The following is a 21,365-nucleotide window of genomic DNA, read 5'->3' as shown; positions in this document are numbered from 1 at the left end:
ACAAGAAGCAGCATACGTGTCTGTTTTTGACAGGACTTCTGTTCCACACTAACAGTCTGAAGTGGTCAAATAAATTCAAAAGTCAAATTTATTAATGAAAACAAGGTCCAAGAACATAAAACAAAGTATTAAACTTTATCATCTATTAAAAATTGATTTTTTTTTAGTAATATTAAGGAAAGTCCAAATGATCAGAGGCAAATTGACAATGCAATTTCTACAGAAACAATAATGATCAAAAATATTTACACGAGTTAAGTCACTGGAAATGATAATCTTCGTTCTTAGCTTCATTTACAGTAGAGTATTTTCTATTAAGGGGGAAATAAGCCAACAGAGTACAGTAAAATGAATGAGTATAGGTTTGCTATGCTTTCAATTAAAGACATAAAGGGTCAGATCACTTCTGTAAATGGAAAGGAGTGGGCAACAGGATAGGTACTTGCAGTTTCCTTGGAACTTTTCAGTGTGGGGGAAGAGGCACATCTGTCACCCAGTTCCAGCCTATAAACACATGATGCTTGGGGAAGGGGGGCACACAGGCTATTCATGCAGAATCCTTGTATTTTTGGGCTGCTTCCTGCGGACTCCCACTTACATATCAGCATGACTTATTAAGCATGCTTGTATTTTCTCAGCATGTTATGATTTTAGACTTAAATTACCCCACTTCCCTCCACCACATCTTTAAGTTATATAATGTACATAATCAACCTCAGAAACTTTGACTTCATAACTGACCTTTTTGATTCAATAGGTTCTCAAAGTTTAATACTTGTAAATTTTAAACACAATTCAAGTGATCCAGAATAAATGTTCAGTTAAGCTTCGTCTACACTACAAAGTTAGGTATATGTAAGGCATTTTACGTCAGCCTAATTATGTTGGTGTACACACTACAGCCTTGGTCCTGCTAATGTAAGTGTCTTACTACAACAACATAACTTCACCTCCACGAGACAGGTAGGACTTATGTTAGTATAGTTAAATCATGAGTGAAAAGAATGGTGTATACACATTGCTTCTGTGGCGTTGATATGTAAGCCACTATCTAATAGAGATGGGCATGTTTTTTCAATTGATAGTGGTATGTTCACCACATATTTGAAGATTATCAGGGTTCATAACATTATTGAGCTGGAGACACTGTCAACTGACTTACAACAGATAAGGATGTATGCCACCTCTGTCACTGAGAAAGGACTTGAGTGTTTTAAAACAAATATAGCCTTTCCTAACATACTTTACATTCAGACCTCTAGTGAAATGATATTTTTATTAGGCAATTTCAAATTAGTTTCTGGGACTGTCACCCATACTGGTTTTGGTATGTAAATTTTCTTTTCAGACTCAAGTCTTTTCAGTGCTTTTCTATTGATCACCTGCTAAGATATGTTCGCCTACATTAAAGACCTGTCACCTTGGAAAACAGAGATCTCAAAAATTCATTCCTGAACTCACTACCTTCATAGTAAGATCCTATTTACCAAGGAATATATATGGTACTTAGCATGTGTGTTTGTGATTTAAGTTTTATCTCGAAGGGTGATAGGACCTGAGCCAAAGTCCACTGAAATCAATGGAGTCTTTCCATAGACTCTAGTGGGTTTTGGATCAGGCCTTTAGTTAGTATTCCTTACTTAGGCAAAACTCCCATTAACTTCAAAGTAAGGAGGGCTGCACAGGACCCCTAATTGTCTTTTCAGACCCTACAGTAAAGTATTACGATGGAATTATTTACTGCTACTACAGATAATTGTCAGTTGCTCCTCCGCTGATGAATGCTAATTCATAGAGGGTTATATTGTCCACCTCTTGCAGCCACCTTCAAGTAAGATATGGCTATGGCAGAAAGCATCCCTTTCCAGACCAGAAGGTTTTTGAACAGATAAAGTATATTTTTTTTTTAGTATGTAAAACAGCACTGTGACCCCCATTTAAAAAGTTAAGATTTATTTTTAGTTACCACTCAAGGTAGGAGATGCCATAATTATTTCCCTATACTTTGGGCCAGATCAAAGCCCCTTGAGGTCAATGGGAGTCCTTCCATTAACTTGAATGTGCTTTCGATTAGCTGCCTAGACTAGGAAATAATTTTGGTTTCTCTGGTAATTATGCAAAATGTATAAAAAATGAAACTTTAATGTATAGCCACAGTATGCATTAGTACAATAAACCTCATATTAACTATGTCTAAACAGTTTTTTCATACACTTCATATTTGTACCGGATGCCATTCTCTTCCTGGACATCAGCAGGGACTCCTGGGTATCTGGGGAGGTGAGGAAAAAGAACAAAACCCCATAATTTAATAGATTATCATCTGCAACATGTCTAACAAATTGGAAAAGTGTGAAAACCAAAACACCATCCATAACATGGGAAAGCTGATTTCATATCAATTTTTTAGCAAGTGTGTGCAATAACAGTTAACCCCAGTTGTCTGTCATTATCAAGTAAACATATCACAAGAAGAGTCGGATCAATTAAAAATGACTATATTCACAAGCTTTTAAACGCATTCTGACAAATTTTGATTGTTTAAAAGTCACTTTTTTAAAGCAGAAGATACCTAGCCAGGGGTCACTGTGAGTTACTCAGAAGGTCAGAAAGAATTACAATTATAAAGGCTTCTTGCATTTTTTACTAGTTTTATGGCAGTTTCCAACATAGCAGGAGGGTATTGTGATCTTTCAAAATGTTCCCCCATATTCTAATTGTACCACCATTTTTAAGGAATTAATAATCATAGTGAGCTTAAGCCTTTACACTTCATGAGTCGAGTAAAGAACATCCATGAATGTAAAATCAATCTTCAAGAAAAATAAAACAAGGATGACACCTTTTTAAATGTTACTTGCTAGGACAGTATTCTAATAAGAACAATTTCTGTGGGGAAAAAAATCCACTATATTGTAAATTCATGTTTAAAGGCCAAACCCTGATCACACAGTGCAGCTTGAAAGCAAGAGATGTACACTGGGGAGGTTTGCAGGAGGATGGAATCCTCTGATTCAGACTGTATCTTGCTTCTCCCTGCAGCAGGACTGTGCCATTTCTGCAGCCAGTCAAGTCTTCAATACCAATGCAGAGAACAAGATTTGTTGTTTAGATTATTTTTTATTTACTAATGAATTAAAGTATTTAATGTTTTCCAATCAACAAAGAGATCCCAGCCTTCTGTGAGGTCTTCCCTTTTTTTTTTTAAAAATTACACCATACAGAATGTTTGGAAAAACATTCCTAGTACAGGATCCCATACTTTGTTGCTGGAGTGGTTTACAAGGATTACTGAAGAAAAGTGTCTAATTTTATAGCCACAGAAACTTCACTCTTGTTTTGGACTTCAATTCACATGATGTCCCAGACACACAGGAACACAATCTCTTCCAAAGAAGTCAGTTCTTCACTCAAGCAGAGTTTACAGTCTTTCAAACTGGCATTAGAGACACTTTTTCATTACTTTAGAAGTGTCCTGAGATTTGTTTTATCTGTTATGTTCACTTGAGTCTTAATCCCCAGCAAGTTTATCTTTTCCAACTAGCATTTTGGTAGGGTGAAACTCCTTCATAATTTTCAGAACAGTGGATAATTATTTATCATGGTTACAGATTAATGCTATTCAGAACCTAGATATAGACTCTGCTGCAACAGATAATTTTCACTAAAGTGCAAACTCCTCTTCACTAGAACAGTTTAGAAAATGTCCTTAATTTAGGCCAATATCTGAACAACCTGGGGTTCATTCAGCCCTGGTTTATGCTAGCTTTGATCTTTGTATTTCAGGATGCAGGACTGGTGGAAAGTCTTCAAGGAGGGTGGTGGTGGGGGGGAATGTAATGGTGCAAGGTGATTTCAACCGTCTTCTTTTGGTAAGGGGCCTATAGGCAGCTAGTCCAGTCCCAGATATAATCACTACTGAACAGGAAGTGGATGTGGAATGATTGTTGCACTGATCCATCACATCCCTGGGTGGCCTCTGCTGGGAGGGATCCTAGGGAGTCCCAGCTGCACTTCAAAGCTGTGCTTCCTAAACCAAACTCCACAAGGAAAGGTAGCTGTGGAAGCACCACCTGTGCTCCCCTGGGCTGCCGCAGCCCCTGTAGTCCTGGGAGGATAGGGGGTGCAGTTTGTATCTCTTGTGGCAAGGGGGCAATAATAGAGTTCTTAGTAGTAAACTAAGTACTTCTGCTCTCTAGGTTAAACCCACAGGTATGCAAATATTAGCCAAATAGCTTTTTGGTTACATTTATATGAAGATAGAATTTCTGTATGTTTTATGACACCTCTGTAAATTATTCTAACATCAGTATAATCAGTTTCTGCAATCAGTCACATGTAGTACTTTAATTGTCCATTTAGGACACTAAGCTAACTAAAGTAAACCTATTTTGGACTGAAGAAAAACATAAATGCATATCATGGTAAAATACTTAGACCATTTTCTAAGAGAAAATCTAATTAAAATCTACAAAATTGAATTGAACAGAATCCCAACACCTGACATACTGTATGCATTTTCTTTAAAGGAGCATGGATCTAATGTTAACAAAACTACTGTTTCTTCCCACAGAAGCATTAAATGTTAAAACATGGCAAATGTACTTATTTAGTTGCCAAATATTTTGCTGGTCTGCATATGGCATTTCTCACTAGAGAGAACTAAATCACTAACTTGCCCCCAAGGATCCAGAGAGTGGTGGGAGAATGCGTGACAGGAGGTAGATACCTATTTGCCAGCACCTTGGGAAGCAGTCAAGGGAGATGACAGGGGGAACAGATGCCTGCACTGAGTCAGAGAAAACTGGGATGTTGGAGAGTATTGGCATTTGGTTCAGGGTGTGGAGTTATTCAGAAGGGATTAGAAAAACCTGGAGAAGCTTGAGTGGGGAGGATGGGGCAGCCTCTCCACCTTGCTCCTAAAGAAACCATTAGTGTTTCTGCCTTCTATCTTTGTCTCCTTTCAGTCCCTGTCCATTCAGTCCCCCTTTTGACTCCAATTCATTGCTGTGTCCCCTTCTGCCTCTCCCTCTTTTTGGTAGCAGGCACTGGGGTTGACAGCAGTTAATCCTTTTCCCTCTGCCAGCTGCTCTATATTAGCTGGGATGTAGAAGTGGGACCAGTGAGTAGAGGAAGAGGTAGGCTGCTGACTCTAAAACCAGTACCACAACACTCCTGGAGGCTAACAGTAGGAACTGTAGGGGAGTTGTTTTAACTGCAACAGCTTGAATTTCTCCACTCAAGATAGCCTAGCTCAAGAGAGAACCACCACACTGTAATACAACACTCAAGTTACAAAGAGTGATTTGATTAGCAGAAGAATGATTGGATTTAGCAGCTGATAAATTCAAAATGCTGCATCCCATCCTCATTATTAGCTCCAGCATCAGCAGCATTTGAGTTTAAACCAATTCCCCAGCTCCTCTCCCCACCCCAAAACAGGCCAGATAGATCAATCTTAAAGAACCACTTAACTTGAGCTAGAGATTTGTGCCTGTGGACAGGAGTTGGGTAAGGAGCAAAACCTGAGTTACAGCAGGAGCTAACACTGCAGTGAAGACAAATCCTTAGAGACAAATGTAGGTGTGTTTTTCTGTCAAATGTGATGAAACAATTAAGGTCCTGATTCTGCAAAGATTTACACATGTGTAATTTTACACAGGTGAGTAGTCTCATTAGGCTTACATTTTTTTTTTACTACATTGAATGAGGACTCAATTAATTCTTTTGAATTAAACTACTTTTTCATTGAAGACATGACATATCTCTGGGCCATACTTCTCAAATCAAAATAATTTTCTTGAAAACTTACACAGAAGTAAATGAGAGCAGAATGTGGCCCTAAATGGGATTAAAAATAATTCAAAGTTGATTATGAAATGGTTCATTTTTCTGTTGTTTGAAGGTAAACCACAGCCCAGCATATCAGATTAATAACTCATCTTGATACTTACTCTGTGAGAAGTTTGTACTTATCTAAATCAATTTCTGGAAAAAATGTGTCACTTTCAAACTCATGCAAAATTCTTGTCAGAAACAGTCGCTGGTGAAGTGGCTTCTCCATCGCAGTCTTAAAAATCAAAACAAAGGGTTAAAATTGGTTGGTTTCTTTTTACAACACCATAACTAAGCAAAATTGAGGATTATTTTTGTCATGGAGAGTTAGATTGAGAAATATTTTTAGTCAAACAAAAAAAAAAAGTAGCCAATAGATTTCTCATTTCAAATGCAACTTTTCTTTGCCATTTTCCCACATTCTTGTCCTGAGTATCTGCACCAAACATTCCCAGTGTAATGTCCAAAAAGAATCAAGAGAGCAAAGTTTTAGGATGGCAACATTTATGGTTCCTTATACAGTTATTGTGACAAATTCAGGCATTATGTATACAGCTGACAGTTAAGAATCTTCTATGTATTTGATGATCGTATGTGACTGGTAGTCAAGAGATTTTGATTCTATTTCCGGCTCCACCCATTTATAGTGTGATCTTGGGCAAGTAATTTAATTTTTGTCTCAATCTCGTCTTTTAAATCATGATAATACCTACCTCACAGGCTTACTAAGAATTTTTATGTCCTCTGATAGGTGTTTATAGAAGTGCAAAGTATTTATAGATTAAGGCTAGAAGGGACTGTTGTGATCATGTAGTTCAACCTCCTGCATAATACAGATCATTGAATTTCACTAGATGATTCCTTCATCAAGACTATAATTTATGGCTGAGCTAGAGCATGTCTTTTAGAAAGCCATCCAGACTTGATATAAAGATTTCAAGTTATGGAGAATCCTCCACATCTCGTTGTTTTATCTCTAGGTAAGTTGCTCCAATGGTTAATTACCCTCATTGTTAAAATTTGCATTTAATTTCTATTCTGTATTCCTTATTCCAACCCCGGTGTTCAAGTTGTTAAGCCATTTATCATAATGAGAAATATAGCCTTTTTGGTTGTGACATCAGGATAGTCCACAGAGCAACGTGCAAGGAATATAAAGTAAGAATTTGATTTTTAATTTTTTCTTGTAAGCGTCATGGTTCTTGCATGACCAAGGTTACAAGAAGGCCTAAAGGGTCAAATTCATCCCAGACAAATTCACACAAACTAGAGCTATACCAAGGATGAACTTGCCCTGAGGGTTATATAGAAAAATTACATCTTTCTGATTTCCTTGGACTTACACTGTTAAAAGCTACATCATTGCGTAGATACAGTATACATATCTAAACGTTTACAATTGTCTTCCTCTTCTAATCTTTTCACTGGACAATACTCCATTTCTAAAGGTCATTCATATTGCACTGTGCTTTGGCTTTTACAAATGCCTATGTTAACCTGCTTATGCAAATTTAATCCACTACTTTTAACTAGTAGTACTGCTGGGGAATTAGTTTCTAGAGAAACCGCTCCATCGCTAGTGAATGCCTTAAAGTGAAACGGATAAATCACAGTACACTGTCAGTCATCAACAGTGAGCTGGAATTCTTCTGGGATTTATGTAAATACCAATAGTTTTTAAAAAATAAGGGGGGAGGGAGGGGAAATAACATTTTTTCAGTTGTAAACCAGTGCAAATCAAGAAGTTTGGTTCACTAGTAAAATTGACCTAATTTCATAAACACTATTGCTTATATTTTGTTTAGAGATACAAGGTGGGTGAGGTAGTATCTAATATCCTGGGACTGACATGGCTACAACTACACTGCATATATTTTGTTTCGCAGATAAAGGGATCAGTCATCTTCCTGTTTTAACTCAGTAGCAGTTTTGCCGCTATTTCAGGATATCCCCAAGATAAATCCTACTAGCACTATCTGCCTACCCCAAAGATTGTCCTATTGTTTCACTGGAAACACTGTCAGTCTTATACCCTCTGGTGGAAAATGACAATGTTGCACTGTGACTTAAGTCTTTTATAGTCCAGCATGGAATACAGAGAATCTTCAGCCTTATTCCAGTAACTTTTCTCTCCTTGCCTTTTACTACTTAATTTTCCAAAAGAGGCTCTTCAACTGCAAATTCCAACCAATGTTAGAATTCCTTATTAGCCTAGCCTCAAATGATCAGCTATAAAGCCTGTTCCTCCACAGCAAACTATTAAGCAGCTCATGGAAGATTTAGAGAGAGAGTAAATCAGATGGGGTGATAGTGAGTGATGAAACTGAAGCTCTGAACAATGCCTAGAGAACTCACACATACTCAAATCAAAATTATGTTGGATTTATTTTTAGTATTGCATATTGTAGAGTGTCTATAGCTTCTATACCTTAATTGTAACTTTCAACCCCTCCCAGAAACCTCTTGAAGGAAAAACTAATACCCTAAAACATCATTTGACATATCTTGTCCCAGTGTAGTATCTTTTTGAAGGACGACTGGAAATAAGATGAATTTTAAAGTTATGTTGGTTAGTGTGTGCAGGGAATTACAAAGATATTTAATAACTTAATATAGTGTTTATCATTTGTGTGTACAAATTCCACACTTAATTAGGCAGGGAAGGGATTAACTAGGGATCATTAGAGCAGAGAAATAAAGAGGAGGCAATGAAAACAGATTTTCTCCCCCTTCTTACAAGCCTAGAAGGAAGGAGGAAATGGGAAACTGACCATCTTGCTCAGAGGCACTACGGCTCACAAGAGACTTGGTAAGTGAAGGACTACTACTTTATCACTCTCTGTGACCGATATGGCATTTTCCTGCAATATCCTAGACAAACCGTATTAAAATTCATTCAAGTATTTTAGGGGTTAGTTATATTAAAATGCAAATGTATTATCGAGGGACTGTATGTAACATCTCTACGGGGCAGACACAACTAATGTAAATTCTGGGAAGTGTTATGAGCTTCAAAGGACTCTTTGAAACAATGTGCCAGACAGGCATGAATTTGTAAAGTTCAGTGGGTTGCCTGGAAATCTCTAGGGGATGGGGAGTATGCAAATGTATCCTGTCTGGTTATGCAAGAACTCAGCCTTTTGAAGCTTTGCCCTGAGGGACCTTTGTCTGCTGATCATCTGTTACATGAGGACGAGATCAGAGATGCAAACTGTATAGAGGAGTGACTCTCAGATTCATTCTGAGCCAGAGTGGCTATGAATTTGTAACAATAGAAAACTCCGTGGTAGGGTTTGAAGGACTAACTCTACCAGAGCTTTTGTTGGAGTTGGGATGATCTCTAGTAAATTTATTAACATGTAGGTTCTTCTACTGGCCAAACTTACTGACCCTTGGAGCCGCATAAAACAATCTTCAGAAGTTTGAGAGCTGTGATGTGCTTTCCAGGACTTCAAGCTTCAGCCCTGGGGCGTGGTGATGGGGCTTAGGGCATGGCAGGAGTGCCCCACAGGGAAGAAACCCCAAGCCCCACCACCACCCTGCCACACGGTGGAAGCCCGGAGGCCCGGCAGGCGCCGCCCTGGGGCAGAAGCCCCTAGCTCCATCACTCCACCGTGGGGCTAAAGCCCTAAGCCCTGACAGATGTGCCCCCTGGTGCTGAATCCCTCCGACCCTTTCCCTGCTGGGCAGAAACCTCTAGCCCCACCACCCTATTGCATGGCAGAAGCCCTGAACTCCCCACCCCAATCTATTAGGCAGAGAATAGGTGGGGGGATAACTTTGAGGGCTCCACGAGCTGCACTTTAACTGTAAAAGAGCCACCTGTTCTGTTGTCTTTCAAGTTTTCTCAGTAATGCTTTCACCTTAAGAATAAATTACTTATTTAGGAAGCACTGTGGGAAATTATTCTGTTTATAGCCTCTACGGAGAAGGCAAAGCAGGCCTGCTTAGGCAGTCTGATTTGCTGGGGAACTTGCAGTGTGGGCAGGGAACTGTGCACCCTGGAGGAGATCCTGGTCAGGAGGAAAAGAGAGACATGTGTCTCTGCTCAAAAGAGGTGATGGCTGAGGAGCTGGAAGACTAGCATGGGTGCCGTTGCTAGGCCACAAGCTGGAAATACGGGTGCAGTTGCCCTGGACTGTAACACACTCTCCTTTTTGTCTTTATTGGTGGGAGGGTTTAGTTCAAGGAGAAAGCCCTATTACTGACTTGCTGTATACAGGGGCAGGACAGAGGAAAGCTCTAGGGTGCATGGACCTTAAAGTGGCAGGATGAAGCATTCCTTCCTGCCCCCATCCCCATTCCCTGCTTTTCCCCCTTTTCTGTTACCAGCACATAAGGCTGAAACTGCTTAATCTAGGCTGCACTTATGGAGCTGCTGAACTAAGCCAGATATAGGGGCATGGTGGGAAGGGAGTGGAGAAAATGAAGAGGCACAAACTGGGCACGAGACATGATCCTCACAGTGTCAGACAGGATGTGGAGTGAAGGCACACAGAAGTGGCAGCACATGGAGGGAGTATAAAGTTTCAAAGGAGTTAAGGGGGGAAAAAATACAGTCCTATTATAAAACTTCTAATACTTAATATTTTCTAGATAGAAAAAAGCACCCACTGCTCTCATATCCCACCCAGGCATAAATCCTCCACTAACACCTGTTCTTATGGTGTTGATAAAATCTGCAGAAATCATAAGACCTGTGGAGCAGAGTTCCCTTTTGGGAGACCTTTACATAACTTTGGGACTCATTTTCCATTTCCATATACTCATTACCATCACCTTGCCAATTTACCTCCCTGCTATAGCCTTAATTTTACCTCCTTATTTTGTAATGGAAATATGCTGTTGGATGCCTACTGTTGATTGAATATAGTTTAGTATATAGTAAAGTTTTCAAAGGAAATATAGTCCCAGGGTACTCTCAGCCATGTCAGAGTTCTGAACAATTTCTCAGTGTCATGAATAAGTGACTATTTTTATGAACAGAATTGGGATGATTGTTTCATTTTATGTGGTGGTGTAGGCCACCACCTAAACGTAAGTAGATCTTGAATCTTTAACTATATTGTGTAGTAACTAACAGGCTTTTGTACTTATTTGGCAATATTGTAGTATATTAATGCTATGTTTCACTGGAAATGGATTGTCCCTGGAATATAAAATGAAATTTTATAATCTAAACTTATTTTGGCTGTTGTGTGTATTTTTTGCAAATATTAGGAGAGAGGGTGTTGGAAAGATCACATGGCAGTGAGGAATTGTTAGGATCTCTTGTTGTCAATGACTGCTGTATGAGGGGAGTAGGAAGAGATTGGCAGGCCATCAAAATAAAAGAATGAAGTTTCAGATAAAGTACATCATCCTCTGTATGTGTTTTAGGCAATCCATGTGTCCCAGTCAGATACTGTCCCCATCTGGAAGCACTGCTTGGCTTCAGTTTCCCCTCTTTCTGTACCACTGGTGTAAATGCAAGCTACACAAACAGCTTTCCAAGTTAGTCTCCCCATCTGGGGTTAGGTTTATTATTATTCAATAAAATCCTTCACCTTTGTATCAGAACTTCCTTTTGGCTTTAATCCTGGGTCCCACAATCTTCCCCCCAGTGCAGAGGGTTTTTTTTTTCCTCTTTGCATTAAGAACCAGACTATATTTTTCACTTCTGGGCTCCACTGCCTCTTCCAAAGGTGTAGGCTAGGTCCCTCATGGGCTCCACTCCCAACTGCCTCTATAGCCTGTAAGGTCTAGTTGGGTCACATTTTCAAGCTGTTCTCTGCACCAATAAGGGCTTGAAACTAACTTTAAAAAATACATGGAAGCTCAGATTCTCATGTAAGCATTTGTCTGCAAAAAGCTGGAACTTTTAGTAAACTATCAATACCACAACACTTGTGATAACAAATGTGAGAGTTGGCACCACAAAATCCTTCCAGCAAGTTGTAGTAACTGAGTTTAGTGAGAGGTGGAATTCTGCACTAGCTCCTCTTTGTTTGGTCCACTAGGGACAAAAAAAGACGGTGCACAGTAGCATATACACCAGCCTTACCCTCGTCCACTCACCCTGCACAGCAAACCTGCACTAGTTCCACAATGTATGCCATCAACAGCTAGACTCCTCTATCACAGTGGTTCTCAAACTTTTTGTATTGGTGACCCCTTTCTCACAGCAAGCCTCTGAATGTGACCCCCAGGGGCTCGTCACTCTCCCTTTGCCCCCAACTCCTGCACTGTGCCCCCTTTGTCCCTAACCCCTGCACTACCCACTGTGCCTACCTGGGGAAACTGATCTGCATGCACAGCGTGGCTGGTATTGCACCCTGCTCAAACACTGCTCCTCTGCACACCGGTAAGGGTGGTGTGTGTGTGTGTGTGTGTGGGGGGGGGGGTGGAGTGAGGAGCAGTGTCAGGGCTTCCTGCATCCAGGTCACTTTCCCCAGCTGGGCTGTATAAGGGGAGGGCAGAGAGTAGCAGCACCCGATTCTCGCCTCACAGCACTGTCCAGGTGGGGAAAGTGACCTGGATGTAGGGAACCTTGGTACTGCTCCTCACTCCCTCCCGTCACAGTCCCCTAAGGGGGTGCGGAGGAATGGGGAGGAAGGGATGAGCAGTATTTGTGTCCCCCCCATTCCTCTGCTGGGAGGAAGCAGGGAGGCTCACAGTCCCACACCTGGCTGGGGTCGGGGCTCACAGCTCACGACCCCCATATAACCATGTTGTGACCCCCCGTTCAAGAACCAATGCTCTATCACCTAAAGATTCTATAAATTCTATTGTTAGAAAGCTGCTCATTCTGCCCCAACAAAAAAATTGCTACAATTACTCATTCAAGTCTCTCCCCATCACTCTTCAAAGAACAGTCTTCTAAATACTCCCCCTCTCAGCAAGCACCTTTGAAAGGAACTTAAAAAGCCTTTTATATTTACATGATTTGTGATTGCATCTCTGACTCATACTAACCTTGGCCTTCATCATTTTTTCCAGGAGAATGTCAAACCAATATGTTCATTCATAAGAATAAGCACTGGCAGGTTGTTCTGGGCTAACATGAATATATAAATACATTTTTATCAAGGTCCCTTCCAGTCTTCTATTTCTATCATTTTTTCCCATGCTAAAATGTTGCCTTTCTGCCTTGTTTTAAAGAATATACTGAAAGGTTTCACTGTCTCTCTGAAGTGTGTGAAAAGATACCATTACTAATCTAAAACCCACCACCAAAGAATACTAGACAAATCTCAACTATTGTAACAAACTGGCCTACAAAATAAAATATAGCTTTTAATAAGTAATAAATAACTTCATCTGTCCACTGTTAATATTGTGAATCCCTCCCCCAATCTAGTTTGAGGCACTAATCATGCTGATAGATGAACTACTCTTGTGTATGGACTAGGGGTACAAATCCATTCTTAAAATACTGGATCTCTCTGTGGCATTTAATGCCATCAGCTGGAATGAATCGCTCATACTTTATGTAGAAGAAATGTAAGGGGGTTGCATTAAAATGGCTCCAATCCCTTCTCTCAGACTACACAGGGAGGGGTTATAGAATTGTAGGACTGGAAGGGACCTTGAGAGGTCATCTAGTCCAGTCCCCAACACTTAAGGCAGGACTAAGTATTATCTAGACCATCCCTGACAGATGCTCTTAAAAATCTCAACTGGTGGAGAGTCCACAACCTCCCTGGACAATTTAGTCTAATGCTTAACTCCCCTGGCAGTAAGGAAAGTTTTCCTTATATCCAGCCTAAACTGCCCCTGCTTGCACGTTAAGCCAATTGTTGCTTCTCCTATCCTCAGAGGTTAAGGAGAACAAGTTTTCTCCCTCCTCCTTGTAACAACTTTCTATGTACTTAAAAACTGCTACATGTCTCCCCCCCCCTTGGTCTTCTCTTCTCCAGACTAAACAAATCCAATTTTTTCAATCTTTCCTGATAGGTTATGTATTACACAGAACATATAAATTCCATCCTCACCAGTGATGGATACACAAATAGCCATACTTATGAAAAACACACTCTTCCATCTATGCCTAGATGAGAAGGGCAAAATCCTTTATCAGACGGTCTACTGTGAACCACATATTCATGATCTATGGGTTGATTACTACAATGCAATATACCTAAGGATGGAATTGCCAGTCTTAAAAAGAATGCAAGGAGTTCAAGCTACACCAGTCCACCTGCTTAGCAACAGAGTCTATTGAGCACACAACAACTCAATGCTCTGCTTGTTATACTGGCTCCCCACTAAGTAGTGTCAAGGCTGAGACTTCAGTCTTGAGTTTTGAAGCCCTCTTTGAAAATGGCTCAACCTACCTTGGGGACCGGCAAACCACACTTTTATAACCTAGTTTTCCCTCACAATAAGCACAGAGGCTAAACAAGTTTCTCTCTACACAGGGAATAGAGAGAGAAACTGAGATGCTATGTATTTCTTTTAAAATCTATAAAATGCTCAGATATTACGGTGCTATGTGGTATAAAACCCTAGAAAGAAAAGCTTATGTTCATTTTAAAATTTTAGTAGGCTAGTGGAAAAAAAACCCTCTAAAGTATCTGTAAAGCTAGTGATGCAGATTATTAAGCCTTTTTTCTCCCCCAAGGGAAAGAAGAGCCTTATTGCATATCGAAACTTGTAAATGCCACATTTGCTAAATGTCAACACACAAGGGTTTCAGAACCTCCCGACCTGTATAGCTAGTCAACAAGTGCTCCGTTAAAGAGGGTATTTAATCATATACAAGAGTCTTGCTACAATAAGAAAGCGTGAATGGATGCTTCTTAATTAAAGGAAAAATAAGACCAGGAGAAAAGACACAGCAAACACATGAATATATTCGCCATTGTGAATTACTTATTACATAAATATTTACATTAGACACCTGGATATCTGAATATTGGGTAATAACAAATCCTTTTAGAAGCCACTGTAGAGTGTGAACAGGACTCAAGCCTTAGAGCATTACAAAAAGAGAATCTTTAATTAAAACCAAACAAAAATAATTGATTCATTTTCTAGTCTAAAATAGATACAAGAAATATGCAGAGATTTAGTGTTTCCCTGTTCAAAGCTCATTGCAGAAAAATATCCACTGTTGCCAAAGGTGTTATATACTAAAACACTTGTTTTCCATTATTCACAGCCAAATTAAAAAAAAACAAAAAACCCCCCACCAAATCTCCTCATCATAAGCCTTCCTATTTTATTCTGAATACATTAGAGGCAAAAGGAAGACGAAGTACAGGGTAGGTCTGTTACTCAATGAGGGGGGGAAAACAACAACTGAAAATGTGGACATAGCAGAAGTGTTAAATGACACTTTTGTTTCCGTTTTCACCAACAAGATTAGTAGCGATTGGATGTCTAACATAGTGAATGCCAGTGAAAATGAGGTAGGATATGAGGTTAAAATAGGGAAAGAACAAGTTAAACAAGTTAAACGTCTTCGAGTCACCAGGGCCTGATGAAATACATCCTAGAATACTAAAAGGAGCTGACAGGAGATATCTGCGACATTAGCGATCATCTTAAAAAAGTCATGGAAGGCAGGAGAGATTGCAGAGGACCATAAAAGGGCAAATATAGTGCCCATCTATTAAAAGGGAAATAAGGAAATTACTCTGGGAATTACAGAGCAATCAGCTTAACTTCAGTACTTAGAAAGATACTGGAGCAAATAATTAAGTAATCAGTTTGCAAATACCTAGAAGATAATAAGTTGAAAAGTAACAGACAGCATGGATTTTTCAAGAACAAATTATGTCAAACCAACTTGATAGCTTTCTTTGGCAGGATAACAAGCCTTGTGGATTGGAGAAAAATGGTAGATGTGGTATATCTTGACTTTTTAGGAAGGCTTTTGATACTGTCTCGCATGACCTTCTCATAAATGAATTGGAAAATACAACCTAGATGGTACTACTATAAAGTGGGTGCAGAACTGGTTGGAAAACCGTTGCCAGAGAGTAGTTATCAGTGGTTCAGAGTCAAGCTGGAAGGGCATATTAAGTGGGGTCCCTCAGGGATCAGTTCTGTTCAATATCTTCATCTATCATTTAGATAATGAGATAGAAAGTACACTTATAAAGTTTGTATATGACACCAAGCTGGGAGGGGTTGCATTTGATCTGGACAAACTGGAGAAATGGGCTTAAGTAAATAGGATGAAATTTAATAGGGATAAATGCAAAGTACTCCACTTAGGAAGGAACAATCAGCTGCACACATACAAAATGGAAAGTGACTCCCTAGGAAAGAGTACTTCAGAAATGGATCTGGGGTTGATAGTGGATCACAAGCTAAATATGAGTCAACAGTGTACACTGCTGCAAAAAAAAGCAAACATGATTCTGGGATGTATTACCAGGAGTGTTGTAAGCAAGACATGAGAAGTAATTCTTCCACTCTACTCCATGCTGATTAGGCCTCAGCTGGAGAATTGTGTCCAGTTCTGCACACCACATTTCAGGAAAGATGTGGACAAATTGGAGAAAGTCCAGAGAACAGCAACAAAAATTAGTAAAGGTCTAGAAAACATGATATATCAAGAAAGATTGAAAAAATTAGATTTTCATCTGGAGAAGATGAGGAGGGACATAACCGTTTTCAACTATATAAAAAGGTAGTTACAGGGAGAAAACTTGTTCACCTTAACCTCTGAGCATAGGAGAAGACACAATGAGCTTAACCTGCAGCAAGGGCAGTTTAGGTTGGACATCAGAAAAAAACTTCCTAACTGCCAGGGTAGTTAAGCACTGGAATAAATTGCCTGGGGAGGCTGTGGAACTCCATCATTTGAGATTTTTAAGAGCAGGTTAGACAAACACCTGTCAGGGATGGTCTAGATAATGTTTGGTCCTCCCATAAGTGCAGGGGACTGGAAGGCTTGAGGTCCCTTCCAGTGCTATGATTCTATAATTTTATGATTCTGTTGCCAAACTAATAGTTCATTTTCCAAAATGTAATCAAATAAATAATGAAAGTTATGTAGCTTAAGTGTAGAAACAACCTTGACTGTTTGCTGCTGTGGTTTTGTGAGAGAAATAGCCTTAGTACAGACCCCTACATAAACTTAAAAACCAGAATATTTAATCTTAAAAGGCTTTAAAGTAACTTCCCTCTATCAAGGTAAAAACTTCAGGAGATAAGCTGTTTGACCTATACAATAATAGAAACTGGGCTAAAGTCTTGTATGCAAGACAAGCGAGGACGTTAGTCATATATTCAGTGTTTTTAGTGTGGTTACTGGGTGAATGATTGGTTGAGTGAATGATTCTGTTGCTAGGGATTTTTCTCACCAGTTATTTTTATAGGATATTTGTATCAAAATTTTCATAAACTGGTTATGTAATGCCATCATAAGACCTTTCACCCACAGAAGATTGTCTGCTTTCTGAAAAGTTGTTTTATGTTTGGATTTTTTATATTTTGGCAGGGTAGTGGGTTTTTAGTCTCTTGTGGTATGTAATACTTTATTAGATTTGAGAGTATCTTTTAATTAGGTTTTGGCTCTAGAATGCTTGTTATGAAATAAAAACATATGCAACCATTTGTTTCCAATATTTTCACTTGCTATCACTTGACTATCTATACTTTGTTAAATAAACTTTCACTTATTTTCACTATAAACTTATTTAAGTGCTGTGTGTTAAGCAGAGCAGTGATTGGATGTGTAACTGGTAAGCTGGTGCGTACTGCTTCATTGGAAGCAGCGAATCTGTGAATACTGTCAGTGTCCAGTGGAACAGGGGCTAGACGCTCCAGAGAGATGATTCGTGGGCTCAAGGGTTGGAGCGTACCTATTGCTAAATTGCAGAGAGAGAGAGAGCGAGGCCTGTGTAGACATAGAGGGGAGAGCTTGTGTTGCCTGTGGCTGGTTGAGTTCGGGAGCTGATCTGCAGGAGGCACAGACAAGGTTCCTCATGCTAAAGGCAAGTGGTAGTGAGCTGCCTCACAACCCTGGTTACTACTCAGAAGCATCACAATTTTATCATCTCTGTTTGAGGTGAAGGAAAAGATTAATCACCACAAAAAAACAGAATTCTAAGAAGGAAATTTTACTGGCTTTGAGGCTGTGGTTTAGATATTACCTAATCTGGTTTCAGTATTTAAGCTTTTAATCAGTTTTAAATCACAGATTTGACTGAGGTTGGTAAAATTCTTTAGCTGGGTTTTTTAACCAAATGTTTATTCCTCTTCTTAGAATCCCCTTTAGAACTTAAAGATTGATTATTTCTAAAACTAATTTGATGACATAACTCATTTTATGATTTAATTCCATTCCGATGTTGACTAATTTGTTGATTTGACCTTGATTTGATAACTATGTTGCTTTAGTCTTAGTTTATTATTATTATTTTAACTCTGGTGATATTTTCTTGATTTTATTTTTGATTTAAGTGTGTTAAATACAATTTATAAAGACATGGAGTCATGTATCTTTCAATAAGTAACACTGCTTCAGAACCCTTAGGGACCTGAATGGTTATTAGCCAGTCAACCTAAAAAGCTTGACCAACTCCTCCCATTTAGTCTTTAGGTCTACTGGTTAACCAATGATCTGCTAAGCAAATTGTGAAAACCACTGTAGCTTCATAAACTAGGGGTTATCACCATGTGTGTGACAAACCCCTACGGGACATGAACAGATTTCAGAGGCATCACAATCACCCTACCTTTTCCTCCATTTTAAAAATGTTTTTATTTCTATCTTTCATGATAGATGAGAACTTCAACAATAAAACAACACAAACTGATGCAGTAGTGCCTTCCTGGATTAGCAGGTAGCCTGAAACAATACGTTAAGTGTGGACCGCCACGTTCTGTTCAAAGCCCTATGAACTCTGCAAATTCTGCAGTTCTGGAAACTGGCATTCTACCAATATGGTATAGCATTTTTCCTCAGAATTTGCTATTTTGCTGCAGCCAGGTATCTGACACTTCAGTTTGTCTCCGTGTCCTGCTGAAAGCTATCTGCAGTTGTCTCTTACCCCACCCTCTTTCCCCTCTCCCCCACTTTTCTGACATTTCCCCCTCCTTCTATGTATGTGCTGCTTGCAACTTGACATTCTTCTCCATTGGACACATACCAAAGCATACACTAGAATGTATCACAGTAGCTGATAAGCTTCAAAGGTCTGCTATAGTAGTGGACAAATGATTCTGGATGTGCATACAGCCATTGAAAAAAAGGGAGTCTTGAGCCATGAGGAGATCAAACATCCATGTTCATGAAAAGAATCCACTGAATTCCTCAACTGAAAGCTTATGGGTTCACAAAAGCAGACTACTGTTTTAGTAAGTGGCTATCCTGTAAATACAAAATCCTTTAACCATCAGACTTGGTATCATTCTGAATAGTAAAAAGCTGCCATGCCGCATAAAGAGGGGAACATTGACTGCACCCTGTGTCTCAATGTAATTAATATGGGATCTGCAGCTGTCAGTCAAGTCAAAGCAATTCCCCTCCAATGATGCAATCAACTGACAAATTCAGGACATGACTGCCAGTGTTCACAACAGCGGTTCATAGGGGTTCAGGTGAGCAGTGCCATCACTTCTCAATAGAAATGAATGAAACCACAGATATCTGCAGACCAACTTTATCATTTGCCCAGTGTAAGTGGGAAGGATCCATATGTGAAGACTTCCTGTTTTTTTGCAGCCCACTGACAAGATGTGCTATGGGGGGAGGAAATTTCAGAGAGAGATATGAAGCTTTCTAGCAATCTATTTTTGCAGCTGAATTAGGTTGGTATTGCTGCATTGGTATTTGCACTGATTATGCCTGAGTTATGATAGGAAAACACAGTGATCAGGTCACTAGAATCCAATCTATTGTATCCCAAGTCATTTAGGCACATTATGCACTCCACCTGGAAGCTTTGGACCCAAAGTGGATTCCAGCAGAACTGAAAGATACCTTTAATAAAGTCACAGTTTTTGCAGTATTATGTAAGGCCACCAATACTTCACCATTTTAGGTGAAGAAACAGACACCCAACATTGACAGATCCTTTTGCATACTGAAATTTGACTTTTTTTATGTGGCAAAATTTTGAATTGCTTGTTTGAATTCAGAGAACACAAGGATTTTTCTAGCTGAATGAGCCACGGACCTACCCTTTCCACACTGCTAAACTGGAGGGGGTTGTGGTTGGAAGAATGGAGGGTCCTAGCACAGCAAAGGTTGAGAACCACTGTTATACCAAATACTGTTTGTAATTAAATGTACCAAATAAGATTCAGTCATAAGGTTGAGAAAGGAAACTGCTCCATGAACAATGTCAGATATTGTTACTTAAAATAAGGGAAAATATGTGACGGGGTGATTAGTGGTAATGCACAGATTAACATAAGTGGGAATAGGGTATATCCCGAACTCTTTGCCCAGGGCTTTAGCTGCTGCCAATAAAAAATATACTTACTTCTGAAATCGAGTTTCTTACTGTGTAAATCATTTAGTTAGACTTTTACAGTGCAATTTAGCATTTGAAGCTTTTTAAAAAATAATTGAAATAGAGTCAAATTGTTGCTGTTGTCTTCAACAAAATCAAACAAGAGTGCCAGTGTCCTCATTTTAAAAATGGTTATCCACTCTTCAAATAAAACTTCTCAGTTTATCATGTATGGAACCCATTCTAGAAATTGCTTTAACTTTCAAGAAATTTAACCTGAACCATCTTGCTCCTTCAGAGGTCCTGGTGAAACTGACTAAGAACAAGCGACTCCACAATATACCCTATACTGTTTTTCATTCACAGCAAGAACAGGAGCCTTCCACAAAGAAAGAAGACAACAAATTGGGAATCTCCAGAATAACTAACTATCACCAACTAGTGTATTTGGGACTAACGAGAAAAGATAACATTTAAGAAGCGGTTTCATCAGAAATGTACATTTGCTGTAGGTCATCATTAAAAGTATATTTGTGTATAGGAAAATACAAGTGCAGAAACTCCAATATATACATTAGCCAGAATACATCTCTGAAGTATATTCACCAAAAAAAACAAAAAAAACAAAACCATACCCAGCATTTTCCCCAGCTGCCCCATTCCTTCCCCTAAACAAAATAATATATATCATGCAGTAAAACATTTTAATCATAGGGTGATTTCTCACTGGATTTAAGGCTTGATGTAGTCAACCTAGAATTATAAAATATTTTACGGGATAACGGTGACTTCATTAAGTTTCTTGGAAAACTCCTGAACCAACCTAGAAGGTGGGTTTACACCTCCCATCCTGCTGGCAGAGAGAGAGGAAGACAAAGTTCTGAAGACACTAGGCCTACATTTTGGGGCCTGCTGGATGTCCAGTTGCATTCTAACAACTATAACCCCTTTCCAGAGATAAAAAACAAAATAAAAACCCAACACAACTCTCAATCTCTTGGTGGCCAGGCCACGAGACACAGATGAACAGATTTCTCAAGAAACCTTAGATAGCGTGACAGCTTATTCCAGAGAGGAAGGATTAAAGGGGAAGCCAGTTCACTCATTCCATGTTCTGGATACCAAGATAGCAAA

The 21,365-nt window shown here is 39.3% G+C and overlaps 1 protein-coding gene across 2 annotated transcripts in view; it reads right to left on the bottom strand.

Annotated features, from left to right (window-relative positions):
- Positions 1-1,855: 1,855 nt before the first annotated feature.
- The window catches only part of DHFR (dihydrofolate reductase), a 46,609-nt gene continuing 27,099 nt past the window's right edge, over positions 1,856-21,365 (bottom strand). For both annotated transcript variants that reach the window (XM_067569219.1, XM_067569220.1), the window contains 2 exons: positions 5,955-6,070; positions 1,856-2,272 (listed from right to left, as the gene is read on the bottom strand). In XM_067569219.1, the coding sequence (XP_067425320.1) occupies positions 2,194-2,272; positions 5,955-6,070 (195 nt within the window). In that variant the 3' untranslated portion in view covers positions 1,856-2,193. The remainder of the gene's footprint in view (positions 2,273-5,954; positions 6,071-21,365) is intronic.

The sequence above is a fragment of the Emydura macquarii genome, unplaced genomic scaffold (genome assembly GCF_026122565.2).
Source record: "Emydura macquarii macquarii isolate MOO-44397 ecotype Brisbane River unplaced genomic scaffold, CSIRO-AGI_Emac_v2 contig_2897, whole genome shotgun sequence".
In the NCBI taxonomy this organism is placed as follows: domain Eukaryota; kingdom Metazoa; phylum Chordata; order Testudines; family Chelidae; genus Emydura; species Emydura macquarii.
Note: the sequence above shows the minus strand (reverse complement) of the source record. Positions and strands in the feature narration are given on the sequence as shown.